The sequence below is a fragment of the Neofelis nebulosa genome, chromosome 8 (genome assembly GCF_028018385.1).
Source record: "Neofelis nebulosa isolate mNeoNeb1 chromosome 8, mNeoNeb1.pri, whole genome shotgun sequence".
Taxonomy (NCBI): Eukaryota; Metazoa; Chordata; class Mammalia; order Carnivora; family Felidae; genus Neofelis; species Neofelis nebulosa.
Genome location: NC_080789.1, coordinates 101,329,727 through 101,353,417, shown reverse-complemented (window position 1 = coordinate 101,353,417; position 23,691 = coordinate 101,329,727). Strand labels below are relative to the sequence as shown.

The 23,691-nt window shown below is 55.3% G+C and overlaps 2 protein-coding genes across 2 annotated transcripts; both read left to right on the top strand.

The window, feature by feature from the left end:
* Positions 1 to 1,807: 1,807 nt before the first annotated feature.
* On the top strand, positions 1,808 to 8,002 carry PTMS (parathymosin). The gene is made up of 6 exons (XM_058682259.1): positions 1,808 to 1,816; positions 3,034 to 3,717; positions 6,706 to 6,777; positions 6,983 to 7,061; positions 7,204 to 7,265; positions 7,436 to 8,002. Exons 1-6 carry the CDS (start codon positions 1,808 to 1,810, stop codon positions 7,484 to 7,486), a joined length of 957 nt encoding a protein of 318 aa, XP_058538242.1. The 3' UTR covers positions 7,487 to 8,002.
* Positions 8,003 to 9,359: 1,357 nt separating this feature from the next.
* Positions 9,360 to 15,686, top strand: LAG3 (lymphocyte activating 3). Its single transcript, XM_058743866.1, has 8 exons — positions 9,360 to 9,881; positions 10,187 to 10,334; positions 10,706 to 10,992; positions 11,720 to 11,977; positions 12,372 to 12,647; positions 14,506 to 14,748; positions 15,020 to 15,150; positions 15,484 to 15,686. The coding sequence occupies exons 1-8, from the start codon at positions 9,824 to 9,826 to the stop codon at positions 15,622 to 15,624; spliced, it is 1,542 nt and encodes a 513-aa protein (XP_058599849.1). The 5' UTR covers positions 9,360 to 9,823; the 3' UTR covers positions 15,625 to 15,686.
* Positions 15,687 to 23,691: the final 8,005 nt, after the last annotated feature.

Here is a 23,691-nt window from a genome sequence, read left to right as displayed (position 1 = left end):
ACTCAAACGTGAGCAAACTTAGGCTGGTTTAGGCATCTCTCTAGGGGTCCCTCTCCTCTCAACTCTCCACTGACTTTTGCAAAGATAAAAAAAAAAAAAAAAGGAAAAATGAGGAATAGAAAATGAGTTTTTGTAAGTGGAATGAGAATAAAAAAAGCAGTGAGGAGTGGGGAGGTCCAACTTTCAGGTTTCTGTTGTCCAATGCCTTCACTGATAACTAGGCCTTCCTTAGCACTTAACTTATCAGATAAACAGGCAAGCTGAAAAACCTCAGGAAACTGGAGAGAGGGAAGAATTCACTTAGGAATAAGATAGCAATTGGGACGCCTGGCTGGCTCAGTCGGTGGAGCATGTGACTCTTGATCTTTGGTTTGTAAGTTCGAGTCCCAGGTTGGGTGCAGAGATTACTTAACAAAATAATAATAAAAAATAAAAAGTCTGCCTGGGTCCTTCCCTCACAGAGCTGACACTCTTAGTGGGGAAACTGAAGAACCACTTGCTACATTTCAAAAGACTGAGAAGGTAATAATTAGAATTGAACACCTTCCAGACGGTAATGAAGTAAATCTCTAGGATGTCAAGCCAGAAGTCCTGGTTTCCAGGGGCTCATGCCTCCCTTATTCTCAACTGGCTTCCCTTTTCCAACCTCCAGAAAATTTGTAAGAAGCACCAGGTTTCCCCATTCAACTAGTGGGAGAAAATCTCAGTTGGACTGGGGAGTAATAGAACCCTATGAATAGGCAAGCCTCTACAAGGTCTCAGAAATAGTTCTCTGGAAAGGACCAAACACAAGCTGGCATCATTTAACACCACTGGCCCCAGAGGCCCAGAGACTAACCCTAAGGGGTATGGGGTTAGGCTTTCAGCTCTCGGCTTACTCCAAATTCATCCTAAGTTTCACTTCTAGCTTCTTTCTCCTGAAGCCAAGACTTCAGGAGACTGGTCTGCTGTCCAACCAGACAGGAAAGCATAAGAGATGCTTCTCCCATGCAGGAAGGGAATTAGATCCAGGCCTTCTGCTTCCTGGATCTTTTTCTTGTGGTCCCTGGGGACCCTAGTGTCCAAACTCTTAGATTCTCAAGGCACTCCGTTGGGCCTTGGGGCAGGATTCCCATTCTCTGCCTCTCCATCTCCCTGGAATTTTCCACTGCAGCTGCCTCCGCTCCCAGACACCCCTCCCTGGGCAAAATTCCCGGCTCCCTCCGCCTCCCCTTCCTAATCACACCTCATTCCCACCCCCGGCCCAGAGGCCCAGCCCACAGTCCGGCCCACTCCCCACACTAACCCCGGTGGTCCCAGTTAGAGAAATGGGAGGCCAGGCCCTCCTACAAGGGTGAGAGGGAGGGTCCCAGGCTCTCTCCAGGGCGGGGAGAAAGGACAGTGGAGGGGCTGGTCCCCTGTGGGGCTGGAGTGGGGGGAGTGGCCCTCCTCAAATCCCCATATAAGGCAGGGCAAGCAGTTAGACTCCTGGATTGGCTGATTCAAATGAGCATTCCACCTGGCAACAGGGTTTCTATTGGCTCTGAGGAAAAATAGGAGGAAGGTGGATGGAGGTTGTTGGTGGCGGTGATTGGAGGGGGGAGGGGAGTGGAGGTGACCGGAGTGGGGGGCGGTTACCAGGGCAACAGGGTAAGAGCCCAGCAGGGTGTCCGAGACGGCAGGCGGGGCTGGGAGGTGGAGAAGGGGATGAGGAAAGGAGGGTGGGAAGGAGAGGAAAGAGACTGACAGGAGGGAGCGAGACTGGGAGACTGGGTGGGGGGTAAAGGAGAGGGGAGAGGGAGAGAAATGAAGCAAGAAGAGTACAGAGATGGAGCGGGTCAGAGATCGCTAAAGACATCAGTGAGTGAGTCAGAGAAACAGATCGAGATAGAGATGGAAAGATCTCCGAGAACGATGATCAGAGTCTGTCCGGCAAGGAAAAACCTGGGTGGGGCTCCAAGATTTTTGAGGAGATGGAGACCGAGAAACTGATAGAAGAGTCAGAAAGAGAAATTGATCAGTGTGTCCTTCTTAAGAAAATGAAAATAATAAGACAAATAATGATAATGATAGACAAATATGGGAGTGTACACACACCAAAGATATCTTTTTCCAAACCCTAGCCTTCCACTCCATCCACCTTCCTGACGGTTAACACACCCAGCTCCTGAAATTCCAAGCTCCTCAAAATCATCCAAAGATACCAAGACTGAGGGCCTGGAACTGAGGATAAGTGGTACAGGGCGGGGCTGGAACTCCAGACCTGAACCCCTTGCAAAGGGGGCAAATACAATCCAGAAAGGCTAGGGAAGATGGCAACCGAGGAAAGAGAAAAGGAAAGAGAGGGAAAATGTGGACAATCAAGACCTGGAGAGGAGTTGGAGGGAATCAGCGAAGGATATAAGGCCAGGTGACAGACTCACATGGGACAGGAACAGTGTGGTCTGGGGGGGGGGGGGGGAGAGATCAGAGATGGAAGGGTAGAAGAGGGAGATGAGAGGTGAAGAGGCAACCGAAGAATGAGAGATGTGAGGTATAAATTGTGAGGGAGGGGTCTGGGTACAGATGAATGAACAGGGATGAAGAGAAAAAGAAGGACCAGGCGAAGACAAGTGAGATGAGATGGGCGAATAAGAGCGGTCCGAGATGGAAGAGAAGGAAGGAGCCTGGAGAGCCTCTGACACCTCTAGATCTCGAGAAAGATCCAGGACGGGAGGAACCCAGTAGGGGTCACAAATGTCAGCCTAGGGAAGGACAGAGAGTGGGCTGCCCTTCTGGCCCTTCCATCTTAAGGCCAGAGAATGGAGATGCAGGACGGGAAGGGAAAGCCAGCGCGATGTGGAAGTAGCTCCGCCACCCTCTTCCTCTTCTTTAAGCTTTTGGTTTCTCAAATACCTGCCCGGCCTTTCCATCTGCTTCTCCCACCCCATCCCTTGGCAAAATCTCAGGATTTCTTGCGGGGGGACGGGGGGGAGGTTGGGGGAGGGTCAGTAGGATTCTGGCCATCCCTCCAGTCCGCCCCCAAAAGACAGACTCCACTTTCGCAGGCAGTAGGTCGGGATTCGGAGAGGTCCCTCCCCGCAGGAACCCCACCCCTTTCCACCTCCTCGCTCCACTCCTTTTCTCCTCGACCGTCAGTCTCTCCATTTCCCCTCCTGGTCCTGTCCTCCCTCCCGCCTCTCGCGCGCTCCCTCCCCTCGCTTTCATCCTCCTATCCCCACCTCGCCAACCTCCGCTTTCATCCCCCTCCCCTCTCCTCTCCTCCCCGCTCCCGCCAGCCCCACCCCTGGGAAGCCCCTCCCGTCGGGCAGCGCCGCCTTTATAAGCGGGTTCCCTGCCCGGGGGCGGCAGCGGCTGGTCGGCGGCAGCTCTGCTGGTGCGGGGGCGGCGAGCCGAGGACCGAGCGACCGCGGCCGGAGCGCGCCGGCCACCGCCCGCACCACCCTTCCGCCCGCCCTCCGGACGGCCGCAGCCCTGCGGGTCTCGGCTCCAGACCCACCCCCGCCCCACCCCGCGCGCCTCTGCCGCCTCTTCCAGAGACCCAGCTTGCTGAGCGGCCGCCGCTGCCGCTGTCGCCGCCGCCGCCGCCACCGCGCCAGGTTCCGGCCGCGGCCACCCTCCGCCGTCCAGGGCCCCTCCGTCCCGGCCCCGGGACCCCGGCTCCCCGCCAGCCCCGGCCCCGGCCCCGGCACCATGTCGGAGAAGAGCGTGGAGGCAGCGGCCGAGTTGAGCGCCAAGGTACGGGCGGGGACGGCGGCGGCCCGGACCGCGCGCGATCCCCGGGCTCCGCGCGGTCTTGCGCCCCACGCTAACCCCGACGGCCCCACGCTGCCCTGGCGCCGGGTCCCGGCGGACCCCACTCCGCCCTCCCCCCCGCTCCCCTGCCCGGCGCTGCCTACCCCGCTTCGCGCGGCTCCCGCCAGCGCCCTCTAGCTTCCAGAGCGCCGCGCGCCGCGGCTCCGGCCTCGCCGCTCGGCCCGCGCCCGGCCCCCGCCGCCGTCCCCACCCCTCTCCGGCTCCGGCTCCGGCTCCGGCTCGCGCGCCTCTACCCCGTCCGCTTCCCGTCGGAGCGCGCCCCGGCTCACTTTACCGTGCCCCTCCCCCGCTCCGTCTCTCCGCGCCCCGTTTCCCCGGCTCTCCTTCCAGTCTGACCTCACCTTTCCTCTCCTAAGCGGTTTGAGATCCTCCAGAGTAAACAGGACTCTCCTGGGAGGCTGCCGCTCTCGGGCCCCTCCCCTCGAGGCCCGACCGCCTCTTGCTTCTGTGCTCGGACAGCTATTGCCTGTGTCTGTTTTCTCCTTCTCTCTTTTCCTTCCCTTCCATCTATATCCATTTCTTACCCCACTGGCCTTCAGCTTTCTTTTCTCTCCAGAGCCCCCTCCAGCCTCTCCCCTCACCCCCCCCCCCCCCGCCCCCTTCACGCTTAAAGAGTCTTGGATTCCTAAAAATCAGAAGCGGGGCGGGAATAGCCTTCGAGAAAGCTGAAGCTCAGCGTTACATGGCATTGCATCGAGCCGTCCTTGCTCTCATCAGCTCCCTTCCCTGGCCCCATCCCTTTGCCCTTGCCTCTCTTCCAGCCTTCCTCTAATTTCCCTAGGGAACCTGCTGAGTGTCGCTTTGGGAAATTAATTCGGCCAGCGCTTGGGGGCTGGGAGCCCGACTTTGGGGGAGGGGGTAGGGTTGGTTGTTGAGGAGGTCACAGAGGTCTCCTAGAGGCCCCAGAAGTGAAAGAGGGCAACCAGTGGGATTAAAGGCAGTGGCAGAGAGGGGCTATGTGTGAGAGCTGATAAGGTGTGCCGTGTGGCCCTCCGGTGGGCTGTGCGGTGGCATGTGACTTCACTGAGTAGGTGTCTTTGTATGTCTGTAATCCAGCAAGTGTGTGGGACTGCCCGTGTCAGTTACATGTGTGCATGTGGAGACGTAGATGTTCTGGAGCCATGTTGCCGCTTTGTGAGTGCCGAATGGCTTTGCTGTGCTCTCGTGCTGTCTCAAGAGTGTGTGCCAGGATGCCCAAACACCGGGCCATGTGTCTCCGGATCTCGTGGGCGCTCCTCTGTAGCTGTGTGTGTGAATCGGTGTCAGCCTGTGTCAGTGTGTGTGCCTGTGTTGAGTTAATGAGGCCAGGGAGCTGCTTAGCACAAGACCTAGGTCACATACCCTCCTGGAAAAGGGATCATGGAAGGACAGTGACCAGAAGGACAGGACAGGGGAGGAGAGGGCCCGGCCCCTTGGACTTTGGTCTCTGGTAGTCTCCCTCCCTCCCTGACGTTCTCCCTCCCTCCCTCCCTCTCTCTCTTTATCAGGCCAGATGGGAAACTCAGGCCAGGGCAGCACAGACCTGGTGCTGGGGCCCCCAGAGAGAAGCTGACTAGCCCTTGGCTCTCTAGGCCCAGGATGTAGAGGAGAGCCCACCAGGTAGTAGAAATGCCATCCCCACCATGTGGCAAGGAAATGAGAGCAGGGAAGTGGCATGAAGAAACCTAGCTGGAGTGAGAGGGTCCAGTGTTCTGTGTTCCTCTTAAAGGGAAAAGGGAATTGAGTGTCCCTCCAGGTCAACCATTCTGCACCAACCTCTACTCCTATTCCCGATCCTGTTCCAGAAAGGACACACCCTCCCGGGAGAGCCACTCACACAGAAAACTTCCATCCACATGGAATCAGATACACAGAGTTGCAAACCAGCACCACATCAGATGGCACAGGGACATCCACAGTTGAACAGTGCCTGCCAAGGGTGGTTGGGGTGGGGGTGGGGGGTTGTGGAAAGAGGACTGGAATCTAAATTGGAAGGGCCAGTGTGATGTCCAGAGAGAAGGGACCCATGCACAACTCCTGTCTGCCACATCAGAATAAGACATCAAAGGTGTGCCTGCTGGGTGGGCTCCTGGGGTGAAGGAGAGAGGGGGGGCAGTGGAGGGAGGGCACTCTAGGCAGGTACCTTCCCCTACTACATTCCCATCCCACCCCAGACCTTGTTTGTCTTTCTCTCCATCTGTGATGTCCGATACCCTCTCCCTTCCATGTTTCCTTTATCATACTTTACCTATGTTCCCCCTGGAAATGGTGACTTCTACCCTTCCACACCACTGCTGGCACCAGGGGCTGGGCTTAGGGAGGAGGAAACTACTCGGAACTGGTTTGGAGTAGGTGTGCATCAGGCTGGGGTGCTCTCCCTATTCCTGTCGTGTTTGGCCAAGTAGGAGGCTGAGGAGTTGGGGGACACACAGACAAACAAAGGCATTCAAGGCTGAGAGAGGAAGCCGGGAGGGATGCCCAGGAGAGAGAATACTCAGGAAAAGGCCCCAGAGGTAGACAAAAGGCAGAGCAGGGCAGGCTGTGGGAGGGGGCAGGCCAGGAAGGCGGAGGGACCTCAAGAGGGGGTGGGGCATCAGGGCTGCCAGCAGATGGAGGGGATTTGCTTTGCTGAGCTGAACTCTTCAGCCCAGGAGGTTTTGGAGAACTTGATGGGGGTCATGAGCAGTTACCTTGGCTGTCCATTCCTCTATCTTCATCACTTTTCTCTCCTCCCTTGAGTCTTGGGGAAGGTGTCTGGTCTCAGCCCCTTTGTGGCCGTAGGGACCTGAGGACCTCTGTTCTGCCTCTGAGCTGTTGTGGCCAACTCCTCCGTTTTTACACTCCTCTAAGCTCACTGCAGAGGGAGAACGGGGCGAGAGGGACCGGCTGCAGCTCATTTGTGGTGAGAGGAAGGTGACCTCTTTCTTGCAGGACCTGAAGGAGAAGAAAGAGAAGGTGGAGGAGAAGGCAAGCCGGAAAGAGCGAAAGAAAGAAGTGGTGGAGGTACGCAGGGGTCAGGTGGAGACTCAGATCCCCCCTCCAGTTACCCCCGGGGGGGGGGGGGGGGCTGAGTCCTGCGTTTGCTTTGGCCCCTCCCATCCTCCGCGCCCCACCCTTTGGGCCCTCAACACCCCTGCCATTGGTGGTGGTGGAGGCATACCGCCAGCCTGGCCAGCCTGACACTGCTCTCCCTCCTGGTCCCCCGCAGGAGGAGGAGAACGGAGCTGAGGAGGAAGAAGAAGAAACTGCTGAGGACGGAGAGGAGGAGGATGAGGGGGAAGAAGAAGGTGGGGAGGGGCAGGGGAGGCTGGGCTCAAAGGAACAGAGTCAGGGTGGGCTTGAAGACCTGAAGCAGGGCTGAGGGCGACCACAGGGGGTCTGTGCCAGAGCTTCCTGCCCTTCCCCAATGACCCGTTTCTGGCTCCTCAGATGAGGAAGAAGAAGAAGATGACGACGAAGGGCCCGCGCTGAAGAGAGCTGCTGAAGAGGAGGTTTGGGCTGGGTTGTGGGGCCTGAGGGGCTGTCAGGGCTGCAGCAGGGGCTGGGAGCCCTTTGGACTTGGACCTGGATGCCTGTGGTGCCCGGGCGGGGGCTGGAGCAGGGCAGGGACAGGGGGAGGTCCCTCTCCCATTTTGCAGCTACCCCAACTCTCCCTCCACAGGATGAAGCGGATCCCAAGCGGCAGAAGACAGAAAATGGGGCGTCGGCATGAGCCGCCCCCCCCCTGCCAATGGGCTGGGGGTGGGAGGCCCCTCGGGGCCTGGAGGTGGGGGTGGGAACAGACGAGTGCAGCCACTCTTCACCTGGTTCCTTGCTCTGGGCCCTGCACCAGAACTGCCACCCTCTTTGTCCCCAGCCTTCTCATGTCCGCCTCTCCAGACACTGCCCCTTCCATCCTCACTCTGCCATTGTTCCACCTCCCGACCTGCTCCATCTGAGCTCCCCAGCTGGTCCCCAATTGCTCCTCTCCCTGTCTTTGCTCTCCTCTTCCTTTCCCCACCCCTCCTCTGGTAGCCTCTCCTCCCTCACCTCTGCATCCCAGCCTCGTGTCCTGCCCATCCCTACCCTGCCTGATCCCTGAGTCTCCCTCAGATCCCCTTCTCTCAGACAGCGCCAGGCCGGGGTGGGGCCAGGGTTGGGGCCGAGCCCCACAGCTGCCCTCCTCCCCTCCCCTCCCCTCCCCTTTTTGTATAATTTAATAAAGAAACGGTCGCGCTTCTGTTTTTAACCTGTCTCCTGCTTTCCCGGGGCAGAGGGAAGAGGGTGGCTGATGTCAGGTTCTATCAGGACCCTTTTCTTCTGTAAAAAAGCAGCTGCACCCTCCTACCACCCACCACTCAAGAAGACAAGATCAGCACTCCAGGGATGGACAGGGAGCACAGCTTCTCTGAGAGCTAACTTCTGTCCTGGTTTTGAATTCTTGGGGATTCTCCTCCCCAGCAGAACGTACACACTTCCCTGCTAGCCCACACCAGGTCTAGACACTGCTGAGCCCAGTGGAAAGCTACCAGCTCTGTTGTGCTGAACCAGGCAAAGAAGCAGCCTCAGAAACAGGAAGTCCCGCCCCTGAAGTGGGAGAGGGCTGGGAGGCCTGGGTCCCGGCCTCCTAGGACAGGGAGTGAGAGTTGCCTGGCATCAAACGTGCCCTAAACCTGGCACTGACGAGATGAGCCCTTGGGCAGGCCGAGGAGAGAAGTCCAGGGCCTCTTGGGGTTCCCAGGTGTGGTGGGGGCTCTTGGCACCCGCACTCCACCCCTCTGGGCTGGGCTCCTCAGGCTGGGTGGGGTGGAGAGCAAGAGTTCCCCTCTCAGTCAGGCTTCCTTCCCTAGTTCTGTCTCCGTTTTTCTCGAGTTTGATCTCTGTTGCAGGATTTCTGCATTTCACCACATCACCCTTGCCCTGTCTCACAGTTCAAAGCCTCTGGTTTGGGAGAAGCTGATGACACAGTGGTCTGAGCTGGAGGGGGGTGTGTGCGACTCAACCCCATCATTCTTCAAGAGGACACCCTTAACTCACCCAGCGTCAGGACTACACACCCAGATACACACACCTTTTGGCTCATACTCCCTAACTGACCAGGGCAAATTAATCTTTGAACCTGCCTCAGTTTCTTCATCTGTACAATGGGGAAATATCACATTTCATGAGTTACTGTATGTAAAGTGTCCTATACAGTGCCTGACATATAATGAAAGCTCAATATAATGTAGCTTCCCCCGCCCCCCGGACTTGGGGTTCCCTTCGCCATACCTACCATCTTTTAGGTTCATTGTACTCCCAGGAACCATTGGGCAGGTGGGGAGTCCGGTGTTGTGCTAAGTGAAAGTCTGGGGAGGTTAAGGGAATGAGGGAGGAGATGGCACCAAGGGAAGAGCTTGCTAAGAAAAAAAAGTGTTAATGGTGGGACAGGAGTGGCAGCTTAGAGATGGGCCGGCAGGTAGTTCCAGGCAGAAAAGGCTTTTGGAGAGAACCAGAAGGTCCCTGGGGAAAGGATTCGGAGGGAGGGAGGGAGGGGGGGGAAGGGGGGGTGAAGGGTTGGCGGGGACACCCAGGACTGAGGAAATAAACAAGGGGAGCGCCACCACAGAAGTGGAGGGTAATGCTGCTGGGAATCAACCCCCTCAGACTTTCCACTGCGAAGCGAAACTGTGAGCCCTGGGGTGTGTGGGGGGGCAACGGGGAGGGGAAGTGGGGAAGGTGGAGGGAAGGCAGAAGGACAGGGGCGAGGGCCCTAGGAGCAGCAGAACTGCCTCCCAGCTCAAGACAGCCACCTGGCCTCCACTCTGCTCTCTGCCACTGCCTTGCCCCATTCGCTGGGACACCCCCACCCCCACCCCCTCCCCCAACTCCTGCTGCCCAATCTGGCTGACTTGCCTCTGGATTCCAGTCTGGTACATTGGTTCTTGTACCAGGCTTCTGTCCCTGTCCCTCTTCTAGATTCCCTTCTACCTGGTATCTTTGCAGAACCCCTCTTTTGTCCATCTGTCCCTCCCTTCTTTCTGACCTCTTCCCTTTGGGGGGCTCAGCGTGGCCCAGGCCTAAGGGGGAGATGTGGGAGGCTCAGTTCCTGGTTCTGCTGCTTCTGCAGCTGCAGCGGGTGGCTCCAGGTAAGATGGGGCTGACCCTCTGGGAGGGTTGCCCTCCAGACCCATGGGGACGGGGGTGGGGGGTGGTCAGCAGGGGTTTCTGGACCTCACAGATGCCAAGGTCCTTAGCTTCGGTGGATTCTTCTAAGGCCTTGCTCTGGGCAGTCTTTCTGCCCCAAAGCCTCTCCATGGTCTTCCCGTTGGGTGGGGAAGGGGCAGCCCAATGTCTACTTCAGTCCTGTTTCTCCTTCAGGTAGCTGAGGCTCCTCTATTCCTCAGTCTTCTCGCTCATGGCCCCTCACCTTGACCTCTCTTTTCCTACCCAGTGAAGGCTCCAGGGTCTGAGACAGAGGTCTCTGTGGTGTGGGCCCAGGAGGGGGCTCCTGCCCAGCTCCCCTGCAGCCCCACAATCCCCCTCCAGGATGTCAGCCTTCTGAGAACAGCAGGGGTCACTTGGCACCATCTACCAGACAGGTATGCACCCCGAACTTGGGCAACAGAACCCCCAAATCCAACAGCAATGGCACCCAGACTCATAACCCAAGGCCGAAGCCAGCCTCCAGTCTCCTGCCCTGAGCTGTCGATCCCCCAGAACCCAGTGGCTCGGTCTCCCCCGCTGCCTTTCCTTGGAAGACTGCTCCCCTCACACCTGCATCCCTTCTATGCCCGCCTCTCCAAGCGTGGATGGCGCTGGCCCCACCCGAGGGGGGACGAGGATGGGGACGGTCAGCGGTCAAGAGATCTTTTGGGTGGGTTTCCTCATCCTCGAAGTGGGGCTGGGCTGCATCTCGCCCCGGGCTTCTTCCCCCTCGAATTTCTCAGTCCCGTCCCTCTCTCCCGTCCAGTGGTCCGCCAGCTCCCGCGCCCAGCCTGCGCCCCGCGGCGCCCTCCGCCCAGGGCCCGGGGCCGCGCCGCTACGTGGTGCTGATGCAGGCTCCCGGCGGCCTGCGCAGCGGGAGGCCGCCCCTGCAGCCCCGCGTGCAGCTGGAAGAGCGCGGCCTCCAGCGCGGGGACTTCTCGCTGTGGCTGCGCCCGGCCCGACGCGCCGACGCCGGCGAGTACCGCGCTGCGGTGCACCTCCGAGACCGCTCCCTCGCCTGCCGCCTCCGTCTGCGCGTGGGCCAGGCCTCCAGTAGGTGGGGGCGGGCCGTGGGGAGGGGGGCTGGAGCAGGGCGCCGCGTTCCCCGCCGCCCCGGAGGCAGGAAGGGCTGGGGCAGGGGTTTGTGTTTCTAAGAATGCGCCCTGGGCAGGGCGGGAGAGGCCCCCCCCCGACCCCCCCCCCGCGTCCCCCTCCCCCCCGCCTCCAGGAGGGTAGCGGAAGGGGGTGGGGGGGCAGAGTGGAAGGTGCCCCCAGAGAAGCACGTGTGTGGGGGAGGGGAGGACCCTAGGGAGAGATTGTTATCACCCCGGGAACTCCCCTCCCCCACCCACCCTGGGAGTGCCAGGGTGGAGGAGGGGAGGCACCCCTGGGTTGCGGGGGGCGGGGGGGGGGGGGGGGAGAGTGTTGGGCTAGAGTGACTCATTTCAGACTTCTGTAGCTCAGGGGGTGGGCTTGGTGGATATCCTCGGGCAAGGCCTGGTGAAAGGGGAGGGTAGACCCAGCCGAGTAAACTGGAGGCACTGGAGGCAGGGGTGGGGGGAAGTAGGCAGAAGATTCCTGAGCATCCATTCTTAGCGCCTCCATGTGCCAGGCACTGGACTGGGGCGGCGCGGGGCGGGGGGGCGGGTGGCTGGAGGAGAGCTGGAGTGGAAAAGACAAAGAAGTCTACAGCTTGGGGCCTGTTTCCAGCCTAGTTGGCCTGCTGCGTTTGGAAGGTGTTTCTGGTGGAGCTAATCACACCTTCTTTATCCTTGAGCAGTGACTGCCAGCCCCCCAGGGTCTCTCCGGATCTCTGACTGGGTCATCTTGAACTGCTCCTTCAGCCGCCCTGACCTGCCAGCCTCTGTGCACTGGTTCCGAGGCAGAGTCCCTGTCCAGGAGTCCCCCCATCACCACTTAGCTGGAAGCCTCCTCTTCCTGCCCCAAGTGAGCCCCTTGGACTCTGGGCCGTGGGGCTGCCTCCTCACCTACAGAGATGGCTTCAATGTCTCCATTACATACAACCTCACTGTTCTGGGTAACTCCTCCAGTCTGACTTCATACTTGACCACAACCCCTTCCTGCCCCCCTGACACCTCCCCCTGACTTATGGATCCCCAAACCAGGTCTCCGGCAGCTGGTGCCCACTGTGATTGCCTGGGCCTCACTGTGCAACTCCCTCGTATCTCGCATTGCAGCCTTTTCACCGCCTTCCCCTCTTCTGGCTTTTCCTTGTGGCCTCACTGGCCAGCCTTTGGTCTCCCCCCTGGCCCAGCCCACATGGGGGTTTCAGAGCATCCTCAGCTCATCCACGTTATCTGCTCCCTTGCACCCTTCAGAGCCTGACCACCTCTTCTGCCTCCCTTACCTACAGCTCCAGGGCTCCAGCCCCTCTGTGCCTCCTGTCAACTTTGGCTTCTCTTTTTTCCCAGGTCTGGAGCCCTCAGTGCCTCTGACTGTGTATGCTGGAGCAGGTTCCAGGGTGGAGCTGCCCTGCCACCTGCCTCCCGGTTTGGGGACCCAGTCTTCTCTCACTGCCAAGTGGGCCCCTCCTGGTGGAGGCCCCGACCTCCTGGTGGCTGGAGACAATGGCAACTTTACCCTTCCACTGGAGGCTGTGAGCCAGGCCCAGGCTGGGACCTACACCTGCCACGTCCATCTGCAGGGGCAGCAGCTCAGTGTCACTGTCATCTTGGCAGTCATCACAGGTCAGCCCCAGGTGGGAAAGGAGTAGGTCCCATCCCAGGGGAGCTGGGACAGGAAGGGAAGGCTGGCTGGGCAGAGACTGGGCAAATCCTCTTCAGGATGCCAGGCCACTGGGCACAAGTCGCAGAGGCTGCCCTTGTGGCCTCCTCTTTTCTCGCCCCCACATAAGGAACCACCGAAACAGAAAGTCTCCCCTGAGTCACTAGATGAACATTCCACCCTGCTCTGAATGGGAGGCGGGGGGGGCAGGGTCTGAGAAGTTACAAGGACAGGTGGCAAAAGTTTGAATGGTTCAGAAGAGGTGGAATATAGCTCTGGAATCCTTGTCTACTTTGGGACCAGGGCTTGGGTTAAAGTTGCAGGAAGTGGCCTGGATTTGGGAGGAGTTAATCAATCAGTCCCTTGGTCAGCAAATATTTACTGAGCAAGGGCTTTTTTTTTTTTTTTTAAGACAGTATAAAACAAACACAGGAAGAAAAAAAAACCCTCAAAACTCAGAAGTATGTGTTGATTGATTGGTAACTATGAGCCACAGCAGCTTGGCTGTGTCCTGCTGTGCTCACCTGTGGCCCCTAAATAGTGGTACCGAATAGTAGGTGCTTAATAAAGTACATTGGTTGAGTGAATAAATGAATATGTTAACAGTCCTACATTTCCTGAGGGTCAGTGCTGAATTTCCACCTGTTCCAGGATACCTAGATATGGTACCCACACCTCAGGCTCATTCTGAACCCCATCTTTTCCTCACACTGAGCCCTCTTGCTGACTTAGCCTTTCTGTCAGTAACTCCCCCCCCACCCCAATCCCACTTGCCCTGACACTTAGCCTCCCACTTCCTCCACATCCAGTCAGTTGACAAAGCCTCCCAATTCTTTCCATCCAGGTTGTCTTCATCTTCTTCTTCTTTTGTTTTAAGTTTATTTATAGTTATTTAGAGAGAGGGATGGGGAAGAGCACAGAGAGAGAGACTCCCAAGCAGCCCCCACAATGTAAGTGCAGAGCCCGACGCGGGGCTCGAACCCATGAACCATGAGATCATGACCTGAGCTGAAATCAAGAGTCAGATGCTTAACCGACTGAGCCACCCAACTGCCCCTGTCTCAGGTCTTCTTGAGCGTCAGCTGTTTTGTGTTAGTGTTCCATGCTATCTCATGACAGCTCACTGGGAGAGACTGTTACTCCTGTTTTACAGAGAAAGAATTTCTCAAATCACACAGCTGGGAAGTACCAGCCTCGGGGTCTAAGGTCAGGTGTGTCTGTCACCAAGTCTTCAGGTGCCTGTACACCATGCTCAACTCAAGACCCTTCACCATTGGTGTCTTCTTACCCGTGCTATCTCTCACTGTACAGCTTTGAGATGCTGTCTGTAGATCAGCCATCTGTGGGTCAGTTCACTGTTCTCCGAACGTTCGGAAAGGGGGGTAGAGTTCATTCAGGGGCACCTCAAGGCAGGGGACACTGATGTGAGCCAAGTCATGGAAACAAGAAAAGTGGAAGGTGTATGGTGGGGGGGGGGGCAACATACCTGACTGATATTGGGGTTCTTGAACATTTGGGTAGAAAGTAATGTAAAAGAATCCAAAATAGTATTTGCTATGTGATCCTTCTGGGCCAGTTTGAGTTTGAACTGTCCCCTGAAGGCACTAGAGAGCCTGGAAAGCTTTGAGGCAGCAAGCAGAGTGATCTGCCCAGAGCTTTGTCTTGATAAGATTAATTTGGCCATGACCCTGATCTCCTCCCCTCAACCTCACCCAATCAGAGCCCAGGTGAGTGCAGGGCGATTGAGACTTGGGAGTTGACTCTGTGGTTTCAAGTGAGGGGGTCGGGCCCCCAAAGGTCTCTTCCCTCTGATTTTTTCAGTGACTCCCAAGTCCTCTGGGTTACCTGGCAACCCGAGAAAACTGCTTTGTGAGGTGACTCCAGCATCCGGACAAGAGCGTTTTGTGTGGAGCCCCCTGGATAAGCCGTCTTGGGGAAGTTCCCCAGGACCCTGGCTGGAGTTGCAGCAGGCCAGACTCGTTTCTCAGCCCTGGCAGTGCCACGTGTACCAGGGGGAGAGGCTTCTCGGGACAGCGGTATCCTTCGCTGAGCCGTCTGGCCCAGGTCTGAGACCCCACAGCGCCACAGCGCCAGCTCCAGACCAACCATCTTGATCCCGCTGTCCAGACCCCTCCCCTGCCCCATCCCAGCTCTTTTCTTTCTAACCTCCAGCTCTTGTCCAGGCCTGAACTCACTTCTGCTATTAATTAGCTAACAATCCTGCATAAGTCCCTACGCTCTGGGTCTCACTGTCTCATTGGCATCTGTAACATATGAGGGTGTGGCAAGATATCCTTTCAACTATGACCCTATGCCTAATGCTGTACTCCTGTAGGTGCCCAACACTCTGGGAGGGCCTCAGGTCCCCTGAAGACAGGCCAGCTCCCTCTGTTTCTCATCCTTGGTATCCTGTTTCTGCTCCTTTTGATGACTGGAGCCTTTGGCTTTCACTTTTGGAGAAGACAGGTGAGCCAGGGACCTCTCCCTGCCTCTCCCCACCCCCGGCCCCCTGCCCTGGCAACTGGCTTCCCCTCCCTTTAGTTTTCTGAGTGTTGTCTGGCACCCTCTCCTCAGGGAAGATGACCAAGGTGGACTCCTGATCTTGCCTGCAGAGCCCCTTCTTCATAAGCCTCTCCAAGGACCCCTTGTGCCCAAACGACCCAAGAGAGGCTTGAAGGGACTGAGAAAAGGCCTGGGACCAGATGGGGAACACAGGGGACTGGGAAAGAATAGAGAGACTCAGTATTCTCCATATTCCCTTCATCTTTCTCCCCACCCACCCTCCATGTCTTCCCATAGTGGCGTCCAAGAAGATTCTCTGCCTTGGAGCATGAGATTCACCCACCTCAGACCCAGAGCAAGATAGGGGAGCTGGAGCCAGAACCGGAACTGGAGCCGGAGCCTGAGCCGGAGCCCGAGCCGGAGCCCGAGCAGCTCTGACCTGGAGCTGAGGCAGCCAGATCTCCACAACTCAGTCTAAATAAACTCCCTGTCAGCAGCAATCCTGAGTCTGGCTTCTTCTTGTCCAGTGAAGGTTCTAGTCTCTGCCCAGCCTCTGGGGGCTCCCTTCTCCCACCTCAGCCTTCCGACCTACTTTCCCCAGCCAATCTCTCTTATCTTCCTCTTTTCTGTTTCTGGTCTCTTCGTGATTCTTTCTGCCTTGGTCTTTCTCTTGCTCTCTCTCTCTCCTGGATAGTTGTTTCTCTGATGCTCCAGAAGCCCTCACCCCTTACCTCGGCAGCTCTCTTCTGTGTCCTTCGCTATTACGCTGGCTGCCCTGGTTTCCTTCGTATTTTTGTTCCCCTGGCCCACCCCACCCCACTCTTGGCTCCATTTCACATTGTCCTTGGCCTTCTTGCTGCAGGGCATGGGCGCGCGCGCACGCACACACACATGCACACACGGGGGAGCCCTGCCATGTCACGTCCTCCAGGGGATCAGGTCTTGTAACCTTTCTGGACAGCTGGCGGTGTGGATCCTGCTTTCCTCCACCCCACCCCCATGTTCCTTGGCTCTGGGCAACCTGTCTGGTCCCAGGCATGAGAACACACTGCCACCCAGTGGTCACTGTTTGTCATACCACAGGAGGTCACCGGGCAGGCTGGGGCGGGCTGGAGGAGATTAACGGCGCTGGGGTCCAGACAGGCACAGATCCCTGGTGTGCAGTCACCATCTTTGTGCTATTCACTTTCTGTGGTCCACATATGAGTGTGCACCAAGCGGTGGTCATATACCGTGTACGCTATCCAGGAGAGGCACTGAACGATGCATGCCTCAGGACAAATAGCCCCGGCCCTGGCAAGGTTATGATCCAAGTCTGACAAAGGGACGTGCTGTGAACAAAGGCCCCACGTGGGGAGAAAAATGGCCAGCAAGACAGCAGGCTATGGTGCAGCTTTGGGAGTCCCGAGACCCAGCTTCTGATTCTATCTCTGCTGATGTGACCAGGGCTTGATCTTCTCAGCCTCAGTTTCCTCATATTCAGTGGAATAATGATAATGACCCATTAAAACGGATTGCTGTGAGTACCAGATAGTAAAAGGGCTTTGAAGACTGAGGTCCCCCATTCACGGTGTGCTTGTCTAATGACCCATTTGTGAAGGAGGCAGCCGGCCTCCGTGTTCCAGTCATGCCAGGAAGTGTACGTAAGACCCACCAGCCTGCCTGCCTTCCGTGTTGTCTCTCTCTTGGAGAGAACATTCACCTGGGCCACGCAGATGGTCATGCAGCAGAGGACACACACAGCCTTAGCCCCCAGCAGCTCCCACCCCAGGGAACTAGACCTCCGCCTGCTACATGTGCTGGGTTCTGGATTTGGCTGCAGACAGCTCTGGCAGGGCACGGACAGGAGGGAAAAAACACTGAAAGGCAGTGGGAGTGAGTCTGCAGGAGCAGGAGGCACAGGAGGTCACGTGCACATGCTGTGGCAAACACACCAGATACCCCCTGAGCCTGGGTGCCATGTGCACGGTGACACGAACCATGAAGCTGAAGACATATCCCTGTGGAGACATGATGGCCAGAGACTTGGGGACAGAGGGATACCTTTGGGATCCCTCTGTGCAGAGCCTTAGAAGTAGAGGGACACCCTCTGAAGCCTGAATAACGAAGCATTTAAGGCAACCTGAAGTTCTGAGCCTTAGTATGGCGGTGATCTTGTCACAGGTTGAGAAACAGTGGCACAGAAAGAGACTCTGGCCCATAATGACACTGTCAAGTGCAGTCCTGAAGTTCCTTTGAGAAGCCTTGAGGTCCCCCTTTGTTGTGGCCTGGGGATAGCTGCCGAGGAGACCCTCAGCTCTGCCCTAGGATGCTGCTCTTCACAGCTGTAATGGAAGCCCCCATGTTTTAATGGGGGCAGGGGTTTCCTGGAAAGTTCTGTGGGTGGCAATTTTCCTCTCTACTGGGTAACATCCTATGCCCTTTGGGCTTATGAGAGTAGTCATCAAGGATTCACCGTCGTCTATGTGGGGACTTCCCCATGCTCCTGAATGAAGGGGACAGGGAGGGGACAGAGGCAGAGTGAAAGGCCACCTTGTTCCTCTACCCACTAAGGAAGAGAAGAGCAAAGGGTACAAGGAAGAGGGGGCATGGGGCTTGTGCATACAGGGTTCCTTTTATTCATTCTCACCCCCTCCTCTGTGGAGTCTCTCCTAGGGATGACACATCTCTACTCCCCCCTTCAGCTCCCCCAACCTCCCCCCACTGCATCCAGCAGGATAACCACTGACTGTTTTGCTGACCTCTTTTTTTTTTTTTTAACGTTTATTTATTTTGAGAGAAAGCATAAGTAGGGGAAAAGTGTAGACAAGCAGAGGGAGAGAGAGAATCCCAAGCAGGTTCCAAGCTCAGCGTGGAGCCCGATACGGGGCTCAATCTCACCAACCACAAGATCATGACCTGAGCCAAAATCAAGAGTTGGAGGATTAACTGACTAAGCCACTCAGGCACCCCTCTCTTCTTCTTCTTCTTTTTTTAAAATTAATTAATTAATTTTGATAGGGAGACCGACAGAGGGGGAGGAGCAGAGAGAGAGAGGGAAAGAGAGAGTCCCAAGCAGGCTCCACACTGTGAGCATGGAGCCCAGTGTGGGGCTCGAACCCACGAACTATGAGACCATGACCCGAGCTGAAACCAAGAGCCCAACGCTCAACTGACTGAGCCACCCAGGCACCTCCTCCTTCCCTGCCTTTTGCTGTCCTCTTAACTCTCCCAGGGAGCTAGGTGAATTCATCTTGCATCTCCAAGTTTATTGATAAACCAGTGTTCCAGGTTGAGGTCCTGAGGGGAAGGGGCATGAAAGAGGCAGGGAACTCAGGAACCTTTGGTGGGGGCTGAGGTGAGGGCTCATCTTAAAAACTTGTTAAAGAGGACAGAAGCTCTATTTGTTACCTACTACTACATAACAAATCATCCCAAACCTTAGTAATTTGAAACAATAAACATATGATCTCACATAGTCAGAAAGTTAAGAGCAGCTTAGCTGAGTAGTTTTCTTTTTTAATGTTTATTTTTGAGAGACAGAGAGCAGGCGGGGGAGGGGCAGACACAGAATACAAAGCAGGCTCCAGGCTCTGAGCTGTCAGCACAGAGCCTGACGTGGGGCTTGAACTCACAGACCACGAGATCATGACCTGAGCTGAAGCTGGACGCTTAACTGACTGAGCTACCCAGGCACCCCGGCTCCAGGATCTCTTGTGAGGCTGTTGTTAAGATGTGGGCCAGGGTTATGGTCAATCTGAAGCTTTGGCTGGGCTAGAGGATCTGCTTCCAAAAAGCCTCCCTCAGGTGGCTGGTGGCCAGAAGCTATAGTTCCTCCCTGCGTGGGCCTCTTCCATTTTTTGTTTTTTTTTATGTTTATTCATTTTTGAGACAGAGAGACACAGCATGAGCGGGGGAGGGGCAGAGAGAGAGAGGGAGGCACAGAATCTGAAGCAGGCTCCAAGCTGTCAGCCCAGAGCCTGATGTGGGGCTCAAACCCACGAACTGTGAGATCGTGACCTGAGCCGAAGTTGGCCGCCTAATGGACTGAGCCACCCAGGTGCCCTGGTGTGTGGGCCTCTTCATAAGGCTGCTCACCACACAGCAACTGGCTTTCCCAGAGGAAGAGAGTGGCCAAGATAAAATCTGCCATGTCTTTAAAACCTAATCTGGAAAGTGATATACCATCACTTCTGCCCTATTCTATTGGTTGCACAGGCCAGCGCTGGTACAATATGGGAGGGGACAACATAAAGGGGTGAACTGGAGGTAGCAGGAATCATTGGGGGCCATCTTGCTTATGATAGCTTGGCTCTCATGGGGGAACAGTGTCTGAAAGAGAGGCCAAATGAGGAGAAGGAGCAACTCTGAGTTCCTCCACCCTTAGCCTCTGCAGTGGGCCCAACAGCCTCTTCCAGTGTCTACTGTCCAGAAGTTCTGGAGGCCAAATGAGGTCCAAGGCCTTGCCAAGTCAAGTGTGTTAGGCAAGAGGCCATGTTGTGCTCATTCATACCCGTGGTCACATTTGCCAGGTGTCCCCCACCCTCGGTCTGGTCTTCTCATCTCCCTGGGGCAGGGCAGGCCCAGAAATTTCCCTGCCCCACTTCCCCCGACAGGCAGAGGTGTTAGGATTCAGGCCTGAGCCCCTGCTATTGCCCCCCTAGCCCCCACCAAAGGAGGTGAGCAAAGAGCTTAGGTGTCCCTGCTCAGGCCCACCCCCAGGTGGAGTTAACCCTTTGAAGGGAAGGGGGTTGGGGTGGGGATAGGTTCCAGCTGCTCCACTCTGTGGCTGGCAGTTTCTTCAAGGGCTGAAGGTGCCAGCTGGCTGAGCCCAGGCCAGACTCTGAAATTTGCCTACTCAGACCTCCCATGGGGTGTGGGAGGCCCAGGAACCTCCCTCAGAGTTGCCAAAAGTGGTCATGGTGTTAGGGACAATATGGCTGGGCTGGGGGTGGGGCAGCCCTCCAAGACTCTGCTTCCCAAAGAACAGCCTCTGTCGCCCCTCCGGTACCTCCCCCATCTCCAAGCCCTGCCCCCAGCCCCCTTTGCGGAGGGTGTCAGTGAAGCTGCAGATGTTTCTGGTAAGGAGGCCACCACAAGACTGCACCTGTGGCTTCCAACTCTCTACTCCACAGGCTGCCCTACCCCTTCTCCAACAGCCTGGTCCCCGACACTCCATCAGCAGTCCACGATGTGCCCCATCTTTCTCCTGCCTTGGCCTCCTTCCCCTCCTCCAGTCTGGAGACAGAATACAGGCAGCAAAAATAGCTCTCTGCCAAGAAGCAGGATTCTTCTGGAAATCCCCATGGTCCATGGGTATAGGCCTATGATGGAGCAGACAACTTAACTTCAGTTTCTTCTTCTGTAAAACAAGAATAGTAATACCTACCAAAAAGTCTGGCCTGTGCTAATGTACATGAAAGTGCTTTGAAAATGGAAAATCACTCCATACATATGAGGGATCGTGGTAGTGTGAAGTCTCAGAAGCCCCAAATGTGATTGTTGGCCTCATACCCCTCTGTCACCTTGGGAGAAGACTTCTCTTAGCCATCATCCTGGCCTTTGCTTTCTTCTTCTTCTTCTTCTTCTTCTTCTTCTTCTCTTCTTCTTCTTCTTTTTTAAATTTATTTGTTTATTTTTAAGTAATCTCTACCCCCCAACGTGGGGCTCAAACTCACAACCCTAAGATCAAGAGTTGCAGGTTCTTCCAACTGAGTCATCCAGGTGCTCCCATCTTGGCCTTTCTCAATTCAGAGGAGAGGCAGTGGGATGAGGGGGACAATCCAGGGATGGGGCCCCAGTAGGTAAGTTGGAATCCCAGTTCCAGCAATTACAGTTACTAGCTCTGTGACTGTTAGCAATTTTCTTAAACCCTTTGAGCCTAGTTTCCACATCTGTATGATGTGAAGAATAAAAATTATGCCCTATCATGGCTGTGAGGCTTAAATAAAATATATCACCATATCAAGCACATGGCGGTCCTAAATGTTCAACATAAACTTCCTCTTTCTTTCTGTTATCGTTCCCCGTGGAAACCAGAGGGAGAGCCAGGTTCTTGGGGCCTGTTGACTCCTGAGGATCCATCATCACGGGCTGACAAGGTCACAGACCCAAGAGCTGGATGCCATCCCACAGTCCATCGGGTCCATGGCTTGCAAATTGGTGGCCCTAAGCTAGATCCAGTCCTTGGAATGCCTTGTTTGACTTACTCAGGGTTAGAACAACAACAGAAAATTTGTCACCAGCATTAGAGTTAGGGGATATTATAGAAATGTTTGTTTTTTCCACCTTCCCTTGACATTCTGGTAGGGCTGGCTAGTCTGGGTTCACCTATTCTGGTGCAACCTCTCCTATCAGCTGGAGCTGTGTGGTCCATGGCTGCCCTCATTAGATGAGGCCGGTAGCCCCCTCCCTGCCCCCTGCCGACTTCCTTCAGTCCCCACCCCTCCCTACTGTTTACAGTCAACCTGCTTTCTCACTTGTATTACCTAGCGGGCTCCTGTAGGCGTTTGATTTTGTGATCCTTGCTTTCCAGTCATTCACTCAAAAATGAATCAACAGTCAGGGGCTGGGGGAGGAGGATGGGCAGTCAGTGTTAAAGGGTCCAGAGCTTCAGCTGGGGAAGATGAGAAAGTTCTGGAGACAGATGTATAATAATAACATGAGTGTACTTAATGCTACAGAGCTGTAGGCTTCAGTGTGGTTAACAGGGTAAGTTTTCCTGTGTTCCTCTTTTACCACAACACATTTAACATCCATAAATATCAATACGATTCAATATTTTGAACAAAGGATTCAATAAGTATGAAGGGTCTTCCAGGCCCAAGGCATTCTGCTGGGTGCTAAGTCAGACAGACGCACCACTCGAGCCTGCCAGACAGACTCTAAGCAGTAATTTCATAATGATTATGTTTGGACAAGTGCTTGCAAAGGCGAAGAAGCACGGGGGCCTGGGAGGTCTTACCTTATTAAGGGAAACGAGGGGTCACGTACCGAGGATGGCGAAGCAACAAGATCCAGACACACAAATCCTGCTGCAGGGTACGGCGGGGTACCCCCTCACCTCCCTTACCCCTGAAGCACCTGCCTCCAGACCTCTTTGAGAAATCACCTTTAGCCTAAGTATTCAACAGCCAGGGGCTGTTGACTTTATGTTGACTGTTCCTCCACTTGTAGCAGAGCACACGCTCTCTGATACGCACTTCCCAGGGAAGCCTGTCTTGATCTCCCAGTTGAAATGAGTTGATAAGATCCCAGGACTCTGAGCTTCTCTTTGGTAGCACTTGTCCAATTGTGATGGCATTATTAATGGTTTAGGGTCTATGACACAAGCCGGAGGGGTGTCCATGTCAGCCTTATCACATCCCCAGCACCCACAGAGTCCCTTGGGCCCGGAAGACACCTAACACTGGCTGAGTAGGGGCGCCTGGCTGGCTCAGTGGGTACAGCATGTGACTCTTGATCTTGGGATCGTGGGTTCGAGCCCCACATTAGGTGGAGAGGTTACTTGCAAACAAAATCTTGAGAAAAAAAAAAAAAAAACCATGCAACTTGCTGAATATGTGAATGAGTGGGCAGAACAGGATTAGATCAGGGGTTAGAAGAATAAATGCCTATTAGGACCTCTGCCAGGTAATGTAAATGAGAAAAGCAGGCCTGCTGCAAACAAGCCTGTAGGAAGGGGATGAAGCCTGAGGAGGACACACACCCTCCCTGGAAAGACAGTCCTTAGAAGTTGCACCTAACACTTGCACTTACATCCATTGACCAAGATTGAGTCATTTAGCCAAATCCAGAGGCAAGGGAGGCCACGATTAAGCATCACTTAAATCTGGGCAGCCATGAGCTCAGCTAAGAAGGGAGGATTCTGTTACTAAGGAAGAGAGAGAAAACATTTGGGGGACAACTAAAGTCTGTGCCAAGAAAGAGTGAAGAGCTAAAGAATGAACACAGGTTTCCAAGATTAGCAGTTCTCAAACCGTAGCCCATGGGGTCCCTGAGACCCTTGCAGGGAGATTTTGAGGTCAAGCTACTCTCATAAAAATAATAGGGCATTATTGGCTTTTGTCACTATGTTGACATTCCAATGATGTTGCAAAAGCAATCTGGGCTAGAACGCTGCCTTAGCACGAAACAAGGCAGTGGAGCCAAACCATGCTATAGTCATTGTGTTCTTCACCACCAGGCATTTGCAGCAAAAAAAAAAAAAAAAAAAAAAATTGCTGCCAGTTTCACTTAAGAATGCCTCTGATGAGCAACAAATATTAATTTTATTGACTCTCAAACCTTCAGTACACTGTGTTATAAAATGAGGTGTAGCACAATGCCTTTCTGCTGCAAATGAATCACAATGTTGTCTCAAGTTAGAAGCACCTGCAATAATTGTTGGAGTTGCAAGCTCAACTAGCCACTTTTTTCTTAATAGGGAAAGGGTATGGTCACCCGTGCGTATTTACATGCTCAGTCAGGCTGCTGTGAGGAGGGTGGCCTAGAGGAAGACAGAATGGGGAGGCCAGAAGGCTGGTG

What these genes read in the sequence shown, in the direction of transcription:
- PTMS (XM_058682259.1), top strand. An exon ending in GGATGAGGGGGAAGAAGAAG is followed by an intron (nt 7,062 to 7,203) that starts GTGGGGAGGGGC and finishes CTGGCTCCTCAG; the next exon opens with ATGAGGAAGAAGAAGAAGAT. An exon ending in AGAGAGCTGCTGAAGAGGAG is followed by an intron (nt 7,266 to 7,435) that starts GTTTGGGCTGGG and finishes CTCCCTCCACAG; the next exon opens with GATGAAGCGGATCCCAAGCG.
- LAG3 (XM_058743866.1), top strand. Translation starts at nt 9,824, where the DNA reads ATGTGGGAGGCTCAGTTCCTGGTTCTGCTGCTTCTGCAGCTGCAGCGG. An exon ending in TGGCACCATCTACCAGACAG is followed by an intron (nt 10,335 to 10,705) that starts GTATGCACCCCG and finishes TCTCCCGTCCAG; the next exon opens with TGGTCCGCCAGCTCCCGCGC. An exon ending in TTCACTTTTGGAGAAGACAG is followed by an intron (nt 15,151 to 15,483) that starts GTGAGCCAGGGA and finishes GTCTTCCCATAG; the next exon opens with TGGCGTCCAAGAAGATTCTC.